The sequence below is a fragment of the Somniosus microcephalus genome, chromosome 15, assembly GCF_052327205.1.
Source record: "Somniosus microcephalus isolate GS21.2 chromosome 15, FLI_Smic_1.0, whole genome shotgun sequence".
NCBI classification, from domain to species: Eukaryota; Metazoa; Chordata; class Chondrichthyes; order Squaliformes; family Somniosidae; genus Somniosus; species Somniosus microcephalus.
Genome location: NC_141001.1, coordinates 126,589,137 through 126,609,140, shown reverse-complemented (window position 1 = coordinate 126,609,140; position 20,004 = coordinate 126,589,137). Strand labels below are relative to the sequence as shown.

The 20,004-nt window shown below is 52.3% G+C and overlaps 1 protein-coding gene across 1 annotated transcript in view; it reads left to right on the top strand.

The window, feature by feature from the left end:
• The window catches only part of LOC147107226 (uncharacterized), a 364,341-nt gene that overhangs the window by 179,928 nt on the left and 164,409 nt on the right, over positions 1-20,004 (top strand). Inside the window, exons 4-5 of the mRNA XM_086008443.1 lie at positions 7,683-7,744; positions 7,838-7,891. Coding sequence (XP_085864569.1) covers positions 7,683-7,744; positions 7,838-7,891 — 116 coding nt within the window. The remainder of the gene's footprint in view (positions 1-7,682; positions 7,745-7,837; positions 7,892-20,004) is intronic.

The following is a 20,004-nucleotide window of genomic DNA, read 5'->3' as shown; positions in this document are numbered from 1 at the left end:
TCCTTCAACTGTGTATCCACCCATTGCACATCCGCCCAATGGGTCCCGTCATGTATTGATATTCATCATGAAACAAGTGAAAGGGCAAGTTGACACTCGGGACACAATATTGGGGAAGACGTTGAAGTGGTGTAAATCAATAAATTTTATGTGGCATTATAAAAAAAGGAAACTTAACATAACATTTTGCCAAACACTCATGTGCATACTTTTGGTGAATTACAATTTCTTCAACTTACGCTTCCTACCACTTCTACATGGTGCAACCCCAGTGGCTTCAGCAGAGGTCAAGGCAGGCTGCTCACATCCCTATCCTGATTGCTGAGATGCTTTTGGCTGATAACCTCTGGGTTTTGAAGCCCATGAGGGCCCCTCCAAAGACTGCTCCACCTACACCTGTGCAGGGGCAGACTGGGCCATCGGGACACGAGGCAGCGTGTTGGTTACTGGTTAAGGGGAGGGGAAAATGGGTGAGAAGTGGAAGCACGTTGAGTGAAGTCCCCACTTTCATGTACCCTTTCGCCATCATCGCTCCCGCCACTCTGCTGCAGACCAGCTTGGTGGAGATCAGTGACGCGCTGTAAAGCCACGGGTAAGGTACCTGTCATCCTGCCAGAGACCAGCAGATGGAGCGAGCACACGGCTTCGTGAGGATTGCAGGCTTCCCCATGACTGCACGCACATCGCTTTGTGGGCGCCGCATGTCAACTCTGAAATGTATCGCAACCGAAAGGGATTCCACTCAACGTCCAGCTGGTGTGCGACCATCGGCAGTGAATCATGCAGGTCAATGCCTGATATCCTGGCGGTAGTCATGATGCCTTCATTCTATGACAGTCCCCTGTGCCATCTGCATTGCAGCCACGACAAACTAGAGGGTAGCTATTGGGTGACAAGGGCTATTCGCTGACCACCCGGCTCATGACTCCACTGTGTAACCCAACCACACATGGGCATACAACGAAAGCCATGCTGCCACACAAAATGTGATAGAGCACACCATTGGAATGCTAAAACAACGCTTCCACTGCCTAGACTGCTCTGGAGGCAACCCTAGAGTACTCGGCAGAGCAGATGTCAAGATTTGTGGCTACATGCTGCACAACCTCGCCAGCATGAGGGCACAGTCCTTGCCACCAGCTATACGCTGAGGAGCAGGAGGAGGAGGAGGCAACCTAGACAGCTCCTTTATGGCTGGGCTGTCCATGAACAACTCATCCGACTGCGATACCAGTAAATGCAACTCCAATTCCCCATTCACCTACAGTCCCACGCCGTACCATTCCCTCGAACTGACCAGCACAGCGTCTGCTTGGCCACAATGCAAAAATAAAAGCCAACACAAAACAAACATTCCAAACCAAATTTATAAATCAAAGCATGCCATATTGCATACAAACGTCAACTAATCACCCTTGTGCATTCCCTTAGTGCCTATCTTCAGTGTGCCTTTGCCTGTCCTAGTGCTCCTACGCAGTGCTACCCCAGTGGCTGCAGCATGGCTGGTGGAAGGCTGCTGACATTCAGTGGGGGAGACTGCAAATGGCCTTGGAGGATGACCTCGAGCAGCTCTGGGCCGAGAAGGCCCGGCTTCGGACTGCACCATCTCGGCCTTGGCGGCAGCAGTCTGGGCTGGCTGGCTGACAGGCAACAGCAAGGGCACTGGTGGAGTGGCAGTGGTGGGAGGATGAATGCTGTCATCCTGAGAGAGAACGGCAGGTTCATACTCCACGGAACCATTGCCACTCCCTCGGAGCGGTGCCTCAGCAATCCTAGTAATCTGTTGGAGGACAGAATGCTGGACTGCTGTGATACCCTGCAAGCCCCTTTGAATACTGGTATCCGCAGCCATAATGGCAGCAGTCTGAGCTTCCATTGCAGCACTCAGACTTTGGGTGGCTTGAGCTTGTGCTGCAATGGAAGCTGAGACATCGGCCATCAGACACTGCATCATGGTTGGGTCCACAAGTGTGCAAATGGAGTTGGCCATCACTTCCATGCTGGAAAGGATGGGCTCCAAGCTCTGCGCCAAGTTGGTGCTGGACTCCTCCATGATCCTTGACATTGCACGCAGGCTTTCTGGCAGGCCTGCCAATGCACCGAGCATTTCATTGTGCAGACCCATCAGCTTTCTTCTGTAGCTGCAGGAAGGATGTTCCCGATGGTCAGGGAGTCCAGAACCAGGGGTCACAGTCTAAAGATAAGGGGTAAGCCATTTAGGACAGAGATGAGGAGGAATTTCTTCACCCAGAGAGTGGTGAACCTGCGGAATTCTCTACCACAGAAGGCAGTTGAGGCCAATTCATTAAATATATTCAAGAAGGAGTTAGATATATTTCTTAAGGCTAAAGGGATCAAGGGATATGGGGAGAAGGCAGGGACAGGGTACTGAGTTTGGATGATCAGCCATGATTGCATTGAATGGCGGAGCAGGCTTGAGGGGCTGAATGGCCTACTCCTGTTCCTATCTTCTATGTTTCTAGCCTGCCCCATCAAAGTGCTCATCTGAGTCCTCTGCAGCAGAACTCGTGTACGACCTCACCCTCCGGTGAGCTGGCACCTGCGCTACCCTTGCCTCTTGCCCTGGCTGCAAACTACTCGTGCCCGGTGTCTCACCATGAGCAGATCCCACCTCTGAGCTATCCTCTAAATTACACGCACTATCAGTATCGGAGCTGGTGGCTGCGAGTGTGAAATCAAGTGACGGTGTTTCTTTATCATCATTGTCTTCTTCCTCTTCCACCTGTTGCTCTTCCACCAGTGCCTGGCCAGGTGGCAGTTCTTGGGTATCTGAAAGGAAAAAGGCGCAAGGGCAGTGTTGCGGTGCAGGGAGGGAGGGAATGTAAGAGTTGCAGGCTTACACCATGTGCAGCTTGTAAATCTGAAGAGATTGTGGGATGAGGGGGAAGTGGGATGTGATAAGGAGCATTAGGTGTAGGGATAGCAGCACCTTCTATCGTTTCAGCCCCAGGCTCAGCGATGGCCACTCCAGTAATAGCGAACACTGTCTCCTCCATGGGGGTAAGGAAATGCAGCCACGCCTGTCCCCAGTTATGCATCACCTTGTACTGCAACAACAACAACTTGTATTTATATAGCGCCTTTAACGTAGTAAAACGTCCCAAGGTGCTTCACAGCAGTATTAAAAGACAAAAAATTTGACACCGAATCACATAAGGAGAAATTAGGGCAGGTGACCAAAAGCTTGGTCAAAGAGGTAGGTTTTAAGGAGCGTCTTAAAGGAGGAAAGAGAGGTAGCAAGGCGGACAGGTTTAGGCAGGGAATTCCAGAGCTTAGGGCCCAGGCAACAGAAGGCACGGCCACCAATGGTGGAGCGATTATAATCAGGGATGCTCAAGAGGGCAGAATTAGAGGAGCGCAGATATCTCGGGGGGGGGGGGGGGTTGTGGGGCTGAAGGAGATTACAGAGATAGGGAGGGACGAGGCCATGGAGGGATTTGAAAACAAGAATGAGAATTTTGAAATTGAGGTGTTGCTTAACCGGGAGCCAATGTAGGTCAGCGAGCACAGGGGTGATGGGTGAACGGGACTTGGTGCAAATTAGGACACGGGCAGCCGAGTTTTGGATTACCTCAAGTTTACGTAGGGTGGAATGTGGGAGGCCAGCCAGGAGTGCATTGGAATAGTCAAGTCTAGAGGTAACAAAGGCCTGGATGAGGGTTTCAGCAGCGGATGAGCTGAGGCAAAGGCGGAGACGGGTGATGTTACGGAGGTGGAAATAGGCGGTCTTAGTTATGCTGCGGATATGTGGTCGGAAGCTCATTTCAGGATGAAAAATTACCCTGAAGGAAGGAAGTGTGTCAGTGAGTGTAATGCAATCTGTTTGGGAGATGTGGCTGTCATGGTTGAATAGCTGACAGTGTGTGAAAGCTGTGAGATGTGGGCGTGAGGCTTGCAGCAGTGGTAAGTGCGTGAGGGTGACATGAAATTATGAATGTGAGGTTTGAGTCATGATTGATGGAGATTGTTGGTAGGTGAGTGATGGGGGTGTGGTGCATTGAGCAGTAGCTGAGGCTAGTGGTGCAGTTGGTAGGATGTGGCATTTGAAGATGCATTCACTGACCTTGACCACCCGTGTGAAGTCATTGAACTTCTTGCGACACTGCATCCAGGTCCTCGGGGCTTGACTCCTGGCATTGACTGCTACAGCTATCTGCTCTCACTGTCTTTGCAAAGTTTGTCTGGAGGGCCTCCTGGCCCTCTGTGGAAACAGGACCTCTCTCCTCCTGTCCACCTCCTCCACCAAGGCCTCCCGTGCAGCGTCCAAGAGCTTTGGAGAATGCCCTCTCCCCTATTGCGCCATTATTCAGTCTTTCCCAGGTCAGAATGTCTTCCTGCATGACTTCCAGCACCTGCTCCAGCCTCAATGCACCTCCCCTTTAAGAAGTGCAGGCTGGCTTTAACTGATGCTAGGCTGTCACAATATTGGCCCCCTGCTGAGGCGTGCAGCCATTAAACAACGCAGTTAGCACTAGCATGCTGCCTGCGTCGGACTCAACAGGCGCGGGATAATCCCGCAACGCGATCCCCGCGCCATTTTCGGGCCGTGTCCAATTTAGCCCCCAAAATGTTAATATATTACAGAGATAGAATCTTAGAATTTGTAAAAAAGTAATCTGAACTCAAATTTTAACAAAGATCTCAAGGCAGTATCAGATCTCTTCCAGTGGTAGAGCTTCAGGTGATCTCTTGTAATGGCACAAATAGTTGAATTGCACTTTTTCCAAAATAATCCGTGTCAAACACTAAAACCGCAGCAACAACAATTTGTATTTATATCGTGCTGGCAATATTAACAAATCCCACAGGATTGAGAAATGGAAATAGATAGGAATCAGACAGCAGGTCAGAGAGGGAGAGAGTAGGAGGAGCAACCGAAGCTTGGTCCAAAATGTATTCAGGATCCTGGGCTTCATAAATAGAGGCAGAGTACAAAAGCCAGGAAGTTCTGCTAAACCTTATAAAACACGGGTTAGCTGGAGTATTGTGAACAATTCTGGGCAGCACACTTTAGGAAGGATGTCAAGGCCTTGGAGAGGGTGCAGAGGAGATTGACTAGAATGGTTCCAGGGATGAGGGACTTCAGTGATGTGGAGAGACTGGAGAAGCTGGGATTGTTCTCCTTGGAGCAGAGAAGGTTAAGAGGAGATTTAATAGAGGTGTTCAAAATCATGAGGGGTTTTGATGGAGTAAATAAGGAGAAACTGTTTCCAGTGGCAGGAGGGTCGGTAACCAGAGGACACAGAGTGAAGGTGATTGGCAAAAGAACCAGAGGGGAGATGAGGAGAATGTTTTTACGCAGTGAGTTGTTGTGATCTGGAACGTGCTGCCTGATAGGATGGTGGAAGCAGATTTAATAGGAGCAGGATGGGGTAGAAAGGAGGTTTCAGAGATGGGGCGGGGCCATGGAGGGATGTGAAGATGAAGACGAGTAGTTTAAACTTTCTAGGTTGGGCGAAATGGAGACAAGGTAGGGCAACGAGGATCTGGCTGATGGGCTGATGGGCCTTGGTGTCTTGCAAGAAAGCATGCAGGTGATGAAGGGCAGGCCCAGGGATAGATCCCTGTGGGGCTCTGGAGGTGGGACTGTGGGGGCCAGAAGAGAAATTATTGCTGGAAATGTACAGGCTGCATTTGGACAGGTAGGAGTCGGACCCACAATGCAGTGCCATAGAGCTGGGCAGCAGGTGATGGAAGAGTACAACTCATTCCCTGTATCAAACCCTGCACAGAGATCGTGGAGAGACTCTCTGGGTATTTAGAGTGTTAGCCGTGGCTCAGTGGTAGCCTCGGAGTCAGAAGGTTGTGGGTTTGAGTCCCACTCCAGAGACATGAGCATAAAATCCGGGCTGACACTCCCAGTGCAGTACTGAGGGAGCGCCGCACTGTCAGACAGGCAGTACTGAGGGAGCGCCGCACTGTCGGAGGGGCAGTACTGAGGGAGCGCTGCACTGTCAGACAGGCAGTACTGAGGGAGCGCCGCACTGTCGGAGGGGCAGTACTGAGGGAGCGCTGCACTGTCAGACAGGCAGTACTGAGGGAGTACAAATTCTACGATTCTATCTCTGTAATATATGAACATTTTGGGGGCTAAATTGGACAGGGCCGGACAGGCAGTACTGAGAGAGCGCCGCACTGTCGGAGGGGCAGTACTGAGGGAGTGCTGCATTGTCGGAGGGGCAGTACTGAGGGAGAGCTGCACTGTCGGAGGGACAGTACTGAGGGAGTGCTGCACTGTCGGAGGGACAGTACTGAGGGAGCGCTGCACTGTCGGAGGGGCAGTACTGAGGGAGCGCCGCACTGTCGGAGGGGCAGTACTGAGGGAGAGCTGCACTGTCGGAGGGACAGTACTGAGGGAGCGCCGCACTGTCGGAGGGGCAGTACTGAGGGAGCGCTGCACTGTCGGAGGGACAGTACTGAGGGAGCGCTGCACTGTCGGAGGGGCAGTACTGAGGGAGTGCTGCACTGTCGGAGGGGCAGTACTGAGGGAGTGCTGCACTGTCGGAGGGGCAGTACTGAGGGAGTGCTGCACTGTCGGAGGGACAGTACTGAGGGAGTGCTGCACTGTCGGAGGGACAGTACTGAGGGAGCGCTGCACTGTCGGAGGGACAGTACTGAGGGAGCGCTGCACTGTCGGAGGGGCAGTACTGAGGGAGCGCCGCACTGTCGGAGGGGCAGTACTGAGGGAGTGCTGCACTGTCGGAGGGACAGTACTGAGGGAGCGCTGCACTGTCGGAGGGGCAGTACTGAGGGAGTGCTGCACTGTTGGAGGGGCCGTACTGAGGGAAAGCTGCACTGTCGGAGGGACAGTACTGAGGGAGAGCTGCACTGTCGGAGGGACAGTACTGAGGGAGCGCTGCACTGTCGGAGGGGCTGTACTGAGGGAGCGCCGCACTGTCGGAGGGGCAGTACTGAGGGAGAGCTGCATTGTCGGAGGGACAGTACTGAGGGAGTGCTGCACTGTCGGAGGGACAGTACTGAGGGAGCGCTGCACTGTCGGAGGGGCAGTACTGAGGGAGCGCCGCACTGTCGGAGGGGCAGTGCTGAGGGAGTGCTGCACTGTCGGAGGGACAGTACTGAGGGAGCGCTGCACTGTCGGAGGGGCAGTACTGAGGGAGTGCTGCACTGTCGGAGGGGCCATACTGAGGGAAAGCTGCACTGTCGGAGGGACAGTACTGAGGGAGAGCTGCACTGTCGGAGGGGCAGTACTGAGGGAGTGCTGCACTGTCGGAGGGACAGTACTGAGGGAGTGCTGCACTGTTGGAGGTGCCATCTTTCAGGATGAGACGTTAAACCGAGGCCCCGTCTGCTCTCTCAGGTGGATATAAAGGATCCCACGGCCACTATTGGAAGAAGAGCAGGGGGGAGTTCTCCCCGGTGTCCTGGGGCCAATATTTATCCCTCAACCAACATCACTAGAACAGATTACCTGATCATTATCTCATTACTGTTTGTGGGATCTTGCTGTGCGCAAATTGGCTGCTGCGTTTCTTACATTACAACAGTGACTACAAAAAGCAGCTCTTGTTACTGGTCTCTGAATTGCTCAGGTGCCTTTATCTCTTACTTGCTGCTAACTACCTTTGTTGGGACGGATGGGGAGGGTTGAGGGGGAATCTGTACAGTGTGCTGTGCCTTACTGGGTCTCATTCTCATTACAGGATCCAACCACTACGGCATTGCCGGATTTTATTCTATGCAAGCTCTAAAATGCGGTTTCATTGTAAGTAGAGCAACTTGTACACCAGAAAATGGTTTGGAAATATCCGTCATTGGACTCGCAGTTTATTACAATCATTGCAATTAATTTCAACAGGGAATGACCTGCACGAACACCTCTCCACTGGTAGTGCCAACCAGAGCAAAGGAGGTAGAGTATCGACTAACGGGAGGTTCCGGTTACAGAGTATCGACTAACGGGAGGTTCCGGTTACAGAGTATCGACTAATGGGAGACTCCGGTTACAGAGTATCGACTAACGGGAGGTTCCGGTTACAGAGTATCAGCTAATGGGAGACTCCGGTTACAGAGTATCGACTAACGGGAGGTTCCGGTTACAGAGTATCGGCTAATGGGAGGCTCTGGTTACAGAGTATCGACTAACGGGAGACTCCGGTTACAGAGTATTGACTAACGGGAGGTTCCGGTTACAGAGTATCGGCTAATGGGAGGTTCCGGTTACAGAGTATCGACTAACGGGAGACTCCGGTTACAGAGTATCGACTAACGGGAGACTCCGGTTACAGAGTATCAGCTAATGGGAGACTCCGGTTACAGAGTATCGACTAACGGGAGGTTCCGGTTACAGAGTATCGGCTAATGGGAGACTCTGGTTACAGAGTATCGACTAACGGGAGGTTCCGGTTACAGAGTATCGGCTAATGGGAGGTTCCGGTTACAGAGTATCAGCTAATGGGAGACTCCGGTTACAGAGTATCGGCTAATGGGAGGTTCCGGTTACAGAGTATCGACTAACGGGAGGTTCCGGTTACAGAGTATCGACTAATGGGAGGTTCCGGTTACAGAGTATCGACTAACGGGAGGTTCCGGTTACAGAGTATCGACTAACGGGAGACTCCGGTTACAGAGTATCGGCTAATGGGAGGCTCCGGTTACAGAGTATCAGCTAATGGGAGACTCCGGTTACAGAGTATCAGCTAATGGGAGACTCCAGTTACAGAGTATCGGCTAATGGGAGACTCTGGTTACAGAGTATCGACTAACGGGAGGTTCCGGTTACAGAGTATCGGCTAATGGGAGGTTCCGGTTACAGAGTATCAGCTAATGGGAGACTCCGGTTACAGAGTATCGGCTAATGGGAGGTTCCGGTTACAGAGTATCGACTAACGGGAGGTTCCGGTTACAGAGTATCGACTAACGGGAGACTCCGGTTACAGAGTATCGGCTAATGGGAGGCTCCGGTTACAGAGTATCAGCTAATGGGAGACTCCGGTTACAGAGTATCAGCTAATGGGAGACTCTGGTTACAGAGTATCAGCTAATGGGAGACTCCGGTTACAGAGTATCAGCTAATGGGAGACTCCGGTTACAGAGTATCGGCTAATGGGAAGTTCCGGTTACAGAGTATCGACTAACGGGAGGTTCCGGTTACAGAGTATCGACTAACGGGAGACTCCGGTTACAGAGTATCGGCTAATGGGAGGCTCCGGTTACAGAGTATCGACTAACGGGAGACTCCGGTTACAGAGTATCAGCTAATGGGAGACTCCGGTTACAGAGTATCGACTAACGGGAGACTCCGGTTACAGAGTATCAGCTAATGGGAGACTCCGGTTACAGAGTATCAGCTAATGGGAGGCTCTGGTTACAGAGTATCGGCTAATGGGAGACTCCGGTTACAGAGTATCGACTAATGGGAGACTCCGGTTACAGAGTATCGACTAATGGGAGACTCCGGTTACAGAGTATCGACTAACGGGAGACTCCGGTTACAGAGTATCGACTAACGGGAAGTTCCGGTTGCAGAGTATCGGCTAATGGGAAGTTCCGGTTACAGAGTATCGACTAACGGGAGGTTCCAGTTACAGAGTATCGACTAACAGGAGGTTCCGGTTACAGAGTATCGACTAATGGGAGGTTCTGGTTACAGAGTATCGACTAACGGGAGGTTCCGGTTACAGAGTATCGACTAACGGGAGGTTCCGGTTGCAGAGTATCGACTAACGGGAGGTTCCGGTTACAGAGTATCGACTAACGGGAGGTTCCGGTTACAGAGTATCGACTAACGGGAGACTCCGGTTACAGAGTATTGACTAATGGAAGGTTCCGGTTACAGAGTATCGACTAACGGGAGGTTCCGGTTACAGAGTATCGGCTAATGGGAGACTCCGGTTACAGAGTATCGGCTAATGGGAGACTCCGGTTACAGAGTATCGACTAATGGGAGACTCCGGTTACAGAGTATCGACTAATGGGAGACTCCGGTTACAGAGTATCGACTAATGGGAGGTTCTGGTTACAGAATATCCGTTAACGGGAGGTTCCGGTTACAGAGTATCGACTAATGGGAGGTTCCGGTTACAGAGTATCGACTAACGGGAGGTTCCGGTTACAGAGTATCGACTAATGGGAGGTTCCGGTTACAGAGTATCGACTAATGGGAGGTTCCGGTTACAGAGTATCGACTAACGGGAGGTTCCGGTTACAGAGTATCGGCTAATGGGAGGTTCCGGTTACAGAGTATCGGCTAATGGAAGACTCCGGTTACAGAGTATCGACTAATGGGAGACTCCGGTACAGAGTATCGACTAATGGGAGGTTCTGGTCACAGAATATCCGTTAACGGGAGGTTCCGGTTACACAGTTTCGGCTAACAGGAGGTTCCGGTTACAGAGTATCGACTAATGGGAGGTTCTGGTTACAGAGTATCGACTAACGGGAGGTTCCGGTTACAGAGTATCAGCTAATGGGAGGTTCCAGTTACAGAGTATCGACTAACAGGAGGTTCCGGTTACAGAGTATCGACTAATGGGAGGTTCTGGTTACAGAGTATCGACTAACGGGAGGTTCCGGTTACAGAGTATCGACTAACGGGAGGTTCCGGTTGCAGAGTATCGACTAATGGGAGGTTCCGGTTACAGAGTATCGACTAACGGGAGGTTCCGGTTACAGAGTATCGACTAACAGGAGGTTCCGGTTACACAGTTTCGGCTAACGGGAGGTTCCGGTTACAGAGTATCAGCTAACGGGAGGTTCCGGTTACAGAGTATCGGCTAATGGGAGGCTCTGGTTACAGAGTATCGACTAACGGGAGGTTCCGGTTACAGAGTATCGACGAACGGGAGGTTCCGGTTACAGAGTATCGGCTAATGGGAGGCACTGGTTACAGAGTATCGACTAACGGGAGGTTCCGGTTACAGAGTATCGACTAACGGGAGGTTCCGGTTACAGAGTATCGGCTAATGGGAGGCTCTGGTTACACAGTTTCGGCTAACGGGAGGTTCCGGTTACAGAGTATCGACTAACGGGAGGCTTCGGTTACACCGCCAGCCCTGATGCCTCTGTGTATGAAAGCACCGCCCGGTCTCCTTGTTGTCTGCTGTGACACTGGACAGGCTGCTGTTATTGGCCGTGAGAGGCTTGCTAGGGCACTTCACAGGGCGTTCAGAGTGAACCATGTAGTGTGGGGCTGGAATCACGTGGGCCAGACTGAGCAGGGCTGCAGCTTCCCTCCCTGAAAGACATCAGTGATCCAGTCGGAGTTTTTACAGCAATCCACTACTTCCATGGTCATTTTATCTGGTGCCAGCCCACGAATCACCAGATTTATCAAATTCAATTTCACAACTAGCTGTGTTAGGATTTGAATTTGTGAGTTCAGGGGGGGCTGGTCCAGTCTGGCTGCTCTACACACTCGAGCACAGATTCATGGAGACCAGGAATGTCCCACCAGGAATGTGCCACCTTTGATTCAAAGGTATTACCATCGCCGAATCCCCCACCATCAACGTCCTGGGGGTCACCATTGACCAGAAACTTAACTGGACCAGCCACATAAATACTGTGGCAACAAGAGCAGGTCAGAGGCTGGGTATTCTGCGGCGAGTGTCTCACCTCCTGACTCCCCAAAGCCTTTCTGCCATCTACAAGGCACAAGTAAGGAGTGTGATGGAATACTCTCCACTTGCCTGGATGAGTGCAGCTCCAACAACACTCAAGAACAAAGCAGACTGTTTGATTGGCACCCCATCCACCACCTTAAACATTCACTCCCTCCACCACCGGCGTACCGTGGCTGCAGTGTGTACCATCTACAAGATGCACTGCAGCAACTCGCCGAGGCTTCTTCGACAGCACCTCCCAAACCCGCGACCTCTTCCACCTAGAATAACAAGGGCAGCAGGTGCATGGGAACACCACCACCTCCAAGTTCCCCTACAAGTCACACACCATATGACTTGGAAGTATATCATCAATCCTTCATCGTCGCTGGGTCAAAATCCTGGAACTCGCTCCCTAACAGCACTGTGGGAGTACCTTCACACGGACTGCAGCAGTTCAAGAAGGTGGCTCACCACCACCTTCTCAAGGGCAATTAGGGATGGGCAATAAATGCCGGCCTTGCCAGCGATGCCCACATCCCATAAACGAATTTTTAAAGAATTCCCGCTCTGTGTGGATTTGGTCAGTAACTAGAATTAGTTACCCCTTGGGCTAATGAGCCAATAAACTCACTGCCGAGGAATAACCAGCCCCCCCACCAGCAGAATGGCCTTGCATGCAGATTTTTGGATGACTCCAGGCCAGAGGCTTATAATGCTGCCAAAAAGAGCAGTAAGCCTGAGGATTGGGAGGATTGTAGAATTCAGCAAAGGAGGACCAAGAAATTGATAAAGAAAGGGAAAATAGAATATGAGAGTAACTAGTGAGAGACATAAAAACAGACTGTAAAAGCTTCTATAGGTATGTAAAAAGGAAAAGATTAGCAAAAGTAAATGTGGGTCCCTTACAGGCTGAGACAGGAGAAATTCACAGAATCACAGAAACCCCACAGTGCAGATAGAGGCCATTTCGGCCCATCGAGCCTGCACCGACACATATCCCACCCTATTCCCGTAACCCCACGTATTTAATCCCCCTAACACTAAGGGTCAATTTATCATAGCCAATCAACCTAACCCGCACATCTTTGGACTGTGGGAGGAAACCGGAGCACCCGGAGAAAACCCACGCAAACACGGGGAGAATGTGCAAACTCCACACAGACAGTCGCCCGAGGCCGGATTCGAACCCGGGTCTCTGGCGCTGTGAGGCAACAGTGCTAACCACTATGCCACCGTGCTGCTAAAAAAATTATAATGGGGAATAAGGAAATGGCAGAGAAATTAAACAAATACTTGTTTCTGTCTTCACGGAAGAAGACGCAAAAAAGTTCCCAGAAATAGTGGAGAACCAAGGTTCCAGCGAGAATGAAGAACTGAAAGAAATTAATTTTAGCAAAAAAATAGTACCAGAGAAATTAAGGGGACTGAAAGCCGATAAATCCCCTGGACCTGATGGCCTACACCCTAGGGTTTTGAAAGCGATGGCTATAGAGATAGTGGATGTATTGGTTGTCATTTTCCAAAATTCCCTAGATTCTTTTTTTTAATTCATTGATGGGATGTGGGCGGCGCTGGCTAGGCCTGCATTTAGTGCCCATCCCTAATTGCCCTTGAGAAGATGGTGGTGAGCCGCCGTCTTGAACCGCTGCAGTCCATATGGTGTAGGTACACCCACAATGCTGTTAGGAAGGGAGTTCCAGGATTTTGGCCCAGCGACAGTGAAGGAACGGCGATACAGGTCCAAGTCAGGATGGTGTGTGGCTTGGAGGGGAACTTGTAGGTGGTGATGTTCCCATGTGTCTGCTGCCCTTGTCCTTCTAAGTGGTAGAGGTCGCGGGTTTGGAAGGTGCTGTTGAAGGAGCTTTGGCGAGTTACTGCAGTGCATCTTGTAGATGGTACACACTGCAGCCACAGTGCGCCGGTGGTGGAGGGAGTGAATGTTGAAGGTGGTGGATGGGGTGCCAATCAAGCGGGCTGCTTTATCCTGAATGGTGTCGAGCTTCTTGAGTGTTGTTGGAGCTGCACTCATCCAGGCAAGTGGAGAGTATTCCATCACACTCCTGACTTGTGCCTTGTAGATGGTGGAAAGGCTTTGGGGAGTCAGGAGGTGAGACACTCGCCGCAGAATACCCAGCCTCTGGCCTGCTCTTGTAGCCACAGTATTTATATGGCTGGTCCAGTTCAGTTTCTGATCAATGGTAACCCCCAGGATGTTGATAGTGGGGGATTCAGCGATGGTAATGCCATTGAATGTCAAGGGGAGATGGTTAGAGTCTCGCTTGTTGGAGATGGTCATTGCCTGGCACTTGTGTGGTGTGAATGTTACTTGCCACTTGTCAGCCCAAGTCTGAATGTTGTCCAGGTCTTGCTGCATATGGACACGGACTGCGTCAGTATCTGACGAGTCTCGAATGGTGCTGAACAGTGTGCAATCATCAGCGAACAACGGTACCTGCGGATTGGAAGGCAGCAAATGTAACCCCACTATTTAAGAAAGGAGGGAGAGAGAAAACGGGGAACTACAGACCAGTTAGCCTGACATCAGTAGTAGGGAAAATGCTAGAATCTATTATTAAGGACGTGGTAACAGGGCACTTAGAAAATAATAATAGGATTGGGCAGAGTTTTTTGAGGTTGTAACTAGCAGAATAGATAAGGGGGAACCAGTGGATGTGGTGTATTTGGATTTTCTGAAGGCATTCAATAAGGTGCCACACAAGAGGTTATTAAATAAAATTAGGGTTCATGGGATTGGGGGTAATATACTAGCATGGATTGAGGATTGGTTAATGGACAGAAAACAGAGAGTAGGAATAAACGGGTCATTTTCGGGTTGGCAGGCTGTAACTAGTGGGGTACTGCAAGGATCAGAGCTTGGGCCTCAGCTATTCACAATCTACATCAATGATTTGGATGAGGGGACCAAATGTAATATATCCCAGTTTGCTGATGATACAAAGCTGGGTGGGAATGTAAGTTGTGAGGAGGATGCAAGGAGGCTTCAAGGGGATATAGACAGGCTAAGTGAGTGGGCAAGAACATGGCAAATGGAATATAATGTGGAGAAATGTGAGGTTATCCACTTTGGTAGGAAAAATAGAAAAGCAGAGTATTTTTTAAATGGTGAGAGATTGGGAAATGTTGGTGTTCAGAGGGACCTGGGTGTCCTTGTACACGAATCACTGAAAGTTAACATGCAGGTACAGCAAGCAATTAGGAAAGCAAATGGTATGTTGGCCTTTATTACAAGAGGATTTGAGTATAAGAGTAAAGATGTCTTACTGCAATTATATAGGGCCCTGGTGAGACCACACCTGGAGTATTGGGTACAGTTTTGGTCTCCTTACCTAAGGAAGGATATACTTGCCATAGAGGGAGTGCAACGAAGGTTCACCAGACTGGTTCCTGGGATGGGGGGATTGTCCTATGAGGAGAGATTGAGTAGACTAGGCCTATATTCTCTAGAGTTTAGAAGAATGAGAGGTGATCTCATTGAAACATACAAAATTCTTACAGGGATTGATAGGGTAGATGCAGGAAGGATGTTTCCTCTGACTGGGGAGTCTAGAACCAGGGGTCACAGTCTCAGAATAAGGGGTCGGCCATTCAGGACTGAGATGAGGAGAAATTTTTTCACTCAGAGGGTGGTGAATCTCTGGGGCTGTGGAGACTCAGTCGTTGAGTATATTCAAGACAGAGATCGATAGATTTTTGAATATTAAGGGAATCCAGGGATATGGGGATAGTGCAGGAAAGTGGAGATGAGGTAGGAGATCAGCCATGAACTCATTGAATGGCGGAGCAGGCTCGAGGGGCCAAATGGCCGACTCCTGCTCCTATTTCTTATGTTCTTAGGAATGTCCCAGGTTTGATTCCCGCTCTGTGTGGATTTGCTCAGTCCTGATTGCATTAACTAGAATTAGTTACCCCTTGGGATAGTGAACCCATAAACTCGCCAGGGTCTCACTGCCGAGGAATACTCAGCACCCCCGCCAGCAGCAGAAGGTGGATGACTCCAGGCCAGGGTCTGGCGGGTATTTCCTGTCTGTGTAGGGGGTTTCTCTTGCTCTTTCTGGTCTCCTGCCAGGCTTCGTGCAATAATTACCCTTGAGTGGTTCGACCCACTCCCCCCTACAGTTCTAGACCTTGGACTTAGGTGCAGAGAACAGTAGTGCAGAGAAAGAACTCAATAGACCAGGTTGAATAGCACGAAATGGATGCTTTTATTTTTAAACAGTTTGAAGCATTACAAAATACATGTCATAGGCACAGATTAAAGTTACTACAATCATGCACAAATTTATGAACTTGACTCTATGGAAATGGGGAACACACGGCACATCGAAAAAGGGGAAACACATTACGATTTCCCTTAACTCCCTCCCCTATACCTAAACTAAGTTTCGACCTGGGGAACTTGGGATCATGCTCACCACTCTCGAAATCGCGAGAAAGGGGGGGTTCGCAGCCTTTTTGGCACCGCTTTCCGTCGTCACGTGGATTTGGAAACTTCTGGCGCAGTCGATATTCTCTCCTCCCTCGAGGCGGTGGGGTAGACCCAGCCTCGATGAGCGCTCGTTAAGGTTGAGATCCACTAAGTCAATTTGGGTTCATGGAGCAGACCCAGATGCAGGCTATGCACTTGGGAGAATCTTGTGGCATCGATCGCCGGTTCTCCAGAGGGTTTCTTCTCCGTCGGCCTGGGTCGTCGATGATCTCCCGACCCCAGTACCCGGGCCACCCTCGTCGTCTTCTCGTCGTGGCCGAGCCTTGTTTGGCTGAACACCGACCACGTTGTCCCTTTACCGAAACCGTCCGTCTTTAAAAAGACGAAAACGTTTTCATCGATCTGCCGAAGTGGAAGAGGCGCCGATCCGGGCACCGTCCGCCCTTCTTTCGTTCCTCGTAGAAGAAAGTTCTTGAAGAAATGGAAGCCTGAAGTCGCCCAACAAGAAGCCGTGGCAGTGAAGAAGAAGTTGTTCAAGTAACCCGAAGTCCGAAGTAACTTAGATGGACTTTCAATCCATAGTTATACTCTTTTGGGACAGTCTTATCTCCCGCCAAATCATAGTCCTGTCTTTGTATTAATTTTGGCGGGCAGAAATCTCTGCAGGGGCGCTTTGTCTTGTAACGGAGCCGGTGATAACTTAAACTGGCCTTCCTGGCCGATAATGTCTTTCAATGTCTTTTGCATTGTCACCGTGGCTCGGTTCGCATATTGATCGGTCCGGACATTTTCCTTGATGGCTGCTAAACGGTTTTTCCTTTGTACGATAAATGGGTATAAGTGTTTTTACATTGTCCGCCCATATCTTGATGGGCCCCATCCTGTACTTATAATCCATTGAATATGTATGCTGTTGCTCTGAGTTTCGGTTCCCAGAGACTGGCTTTCGTGGGCTCACTGTCTTCAATCCACAAGCCTGTCTGGCTTGCAGTAACAGAAATAAAATGGTTCATAAACTGATCACGGGGTCTGGCGGCCATTTTGTATGCCCTTTTATCAAAGGTTTTTCTGTGCAAGCTTACTTTGGTCAATAAACAGTCTTATTTTATCCAGTTTTCTTGCGTGATTTTTGCTGAAAATTGCGAATCTTACATCTGTGCTGACAGTCGACGAGTGGCCCTTGGGTAGGGGTCGGAGGGCAGCCAGTCCCGAGAGGCTTCATCCAGTCCAGGAGGGTCAGTACCCGCAGGAGGACGGCACACAACCCGAAACATCTGGAGCTTTTGCTGATGCTGTACATTTACCTGCTGCCTGATCACTTCAGCGCTGGCCATTCACCGATCATTTCATACAATCACACAGCACAGGAGGAGGCCATTCGGTACATCATGCCTGTGCCGGCTCTTTGAAAGAGCTCTCCAATTAGTCCCACTCCCTGCTCTTTCCCCATAGTCCTGCAAATTTTTCCTTTTCAAGTATTTATCCAATCATCAGCCGTGGCTCAGTGGGTCGCACTCTCGCCTCTGAGTCTTGATCACAAAAATCTAGGCTGACACTCCCAGTGCAGTACTGAGGGAGCGCCGCACTGTCGGAGGGTCAGTACTGAGGGAGCGCCGCACTGTCGGAGGGGCAGTACTGAGGGAGCGCTGCACTGTCGGAGGGGCAGTACTGAGGGAGCACCGCACTGTCGGACGGGCAGTACTGAGGGAGCGCCGCACTGTCGGAGGGTCAGTACTGAAGGAACGCTGCACTGTTGGAGGGGCAGTACTGAGGGAGCGCCGCACTGTCGGAGGGTCAGTACTGAAGGAACGCTGCACTGTTGGAGGGGCAGTACTGAGGGAGTGCCGCACTGTCGGAGGGGCAGTACTGAGGGAGCGCCGCACTGTCGGAGGGGCAGTACTGAGGGAGCGCCGCACTGTCGGAGGGGCAGTACTGAGGGAACGCTGCACTGTCGGAGGGGCAGTACTGAGCGAGCGCCGCACTGTCGGAGGGGCAGTACTGAGGGAGCGCCACACTGTCGGAGGGGCAGTACTGAGGGAGCGCTGCACTGTCGGAGGGGCCGTACTGAGGGAGCACCACACTGTCGGAGGGGCAGTACTGAGGGAGCGCCGCACTGTCGGAGGGGCAGTACTGAGGGAGCGCTGCACTGTTGGAGGGGCAGTACTGAGGGAGCGCCGCACTGTCGGAGGGGCAGTACTGAGGGAGCGCTGCACTGTCGGAGGGGCAGTACTGAGGGAGCGCCGCACTGTCGGAGGGTCAGTACTGAGGGAGCGCTGCACTGTCGGAGGGGCGGTACTAAGGGAGAGCCGTACTGTCGGAGGGGCAGTACTGAGGGAGCGCTGCACTGTCGGAGGGGCAGTACTGAGGGAGAGCCGCACTGTCGGAGGGGCAGTACTGAGGGAGCGCTGCACTGTCGGAGGGGCAGGACTGAGGGAGCGCCGCACTGTCGGAATGGCAGTACTGAGGGAGCGCCGCACTGTCGGAGGGGCAGTACTGAGGGAGCGCTGCACTGTCAGAGGGTCAGTACTGAGGGAGCGCTGCACTGTCGGAGGGGCAGTACTGATGGAGCGCCGCACTGTCGGAGGGGCAGTACTGAGGGAGCGCTGCACTGTCGGAGGGGCAGTACTGAGGGAGCACCGCACTGTCGGACGGGCAGTACTGAGGGAGCGCCGCACTGTCGGAGGGTCAGTACTGAAGGAACGCTGCACTGTTGGAGGGGCAGTACTGAGGGAGCGCCGCACTGTCGGAGGGGCAGTACTGAGGGAACGCTGCACTGTCGGAGGGGCAGTACTGAGCGAGCGCCGCACTGTCGGAGGGGCAGTACTGAGGGAGCGCCACACTGTCGGAGGGGCAGTACTGAGGGAGCGCTGCACTGTCGGAGGGGCCGTACTGAGGGAGCACCACACTGTCGGAGGGGCAGTACTGAGGGAGCGCCGCACTGTCGGAGGGGCAGTACTGAGGGAGCGCTGCACTGTTGGAGGGGCAGTACTGAGGGAGCGCCGCACTGTCGGAGGGGCAGTACTGAGGGAGCGCTGCACTGTCGGAGGGGCAGTACTGAGGGAGCGCCGCACTGTCGGAGGGTCAGTACTGAGGGAGCGCTGCACTGTCGGAGGGGCGGTACTAAGGGAGAGCCGTACTGTCGGAGGGGCAGTACTGAGGGAGCGCTGCACTGTCGGAGGGGCAGTACTGAGGGAGAGCCGCACTGTCGGAGGGGCAGTACTGAGGGAGCGCTGCACTGTCGGAGGGGCAGGACTGAGGGAGCGCCGCACTGTCGGAATGGCAGTACTGAGGGAGCGCCGCACTGTCGGAGGGGCAGTACTGAGGGAGCGCTGCACTGTCAGAGGGTCAGTACTGAGGGAGCGCTGCACTGTCGGAGGGGCAGTACTGATGGAGCGCTGCACTGTCGGAGGGGCCGTACTGAGGGAGCGCCGCACTGTTGGAGGGGCAGTACTGAGGGAGCGCCGCACTATCGGAGGGGCAGTACTGAGGGAGCGCCGCACTGTCGGAGGGGCAGTACTGAGGGAGCGCCACACTGTCGGAGGGGCAGTACTGAGGGAGTGCCGCACTGTCAGAGGGGCAGTACTGAGGGAGCGCCGCACTATCGGAGGGGCAGTACTGAGGGAGCGCCGCACTGTCGGAGGGGCAGTACTGAGGGAGCGCCGCACTGTCGGAGGGGCAGTACTGAGGGAGTGCCGCACTGTCGGAGGGGCAGTACTGAGGGAGTGCCGCACTGTCGGAGGGGCAGTACTGAGGGAGTGCAGCATTTTCGGAGGGGCAGTACTGAGGGCGTGCAGCATTGTCGGAGGGGCAGTACTGAGGGAGCGCTGCACTGTCGGAGGGGCAGTACTGAGGGAGCGCCGCACTGTTGGAGGGGCAGTACTGAGGGAGCACCGCACTGTCGGAGGGGCAGTACTGAGGGAGCGCCGCACTGTCGGAGGGGCAGTACTGAGGGAGTGCCGCACTGTCGGAGGG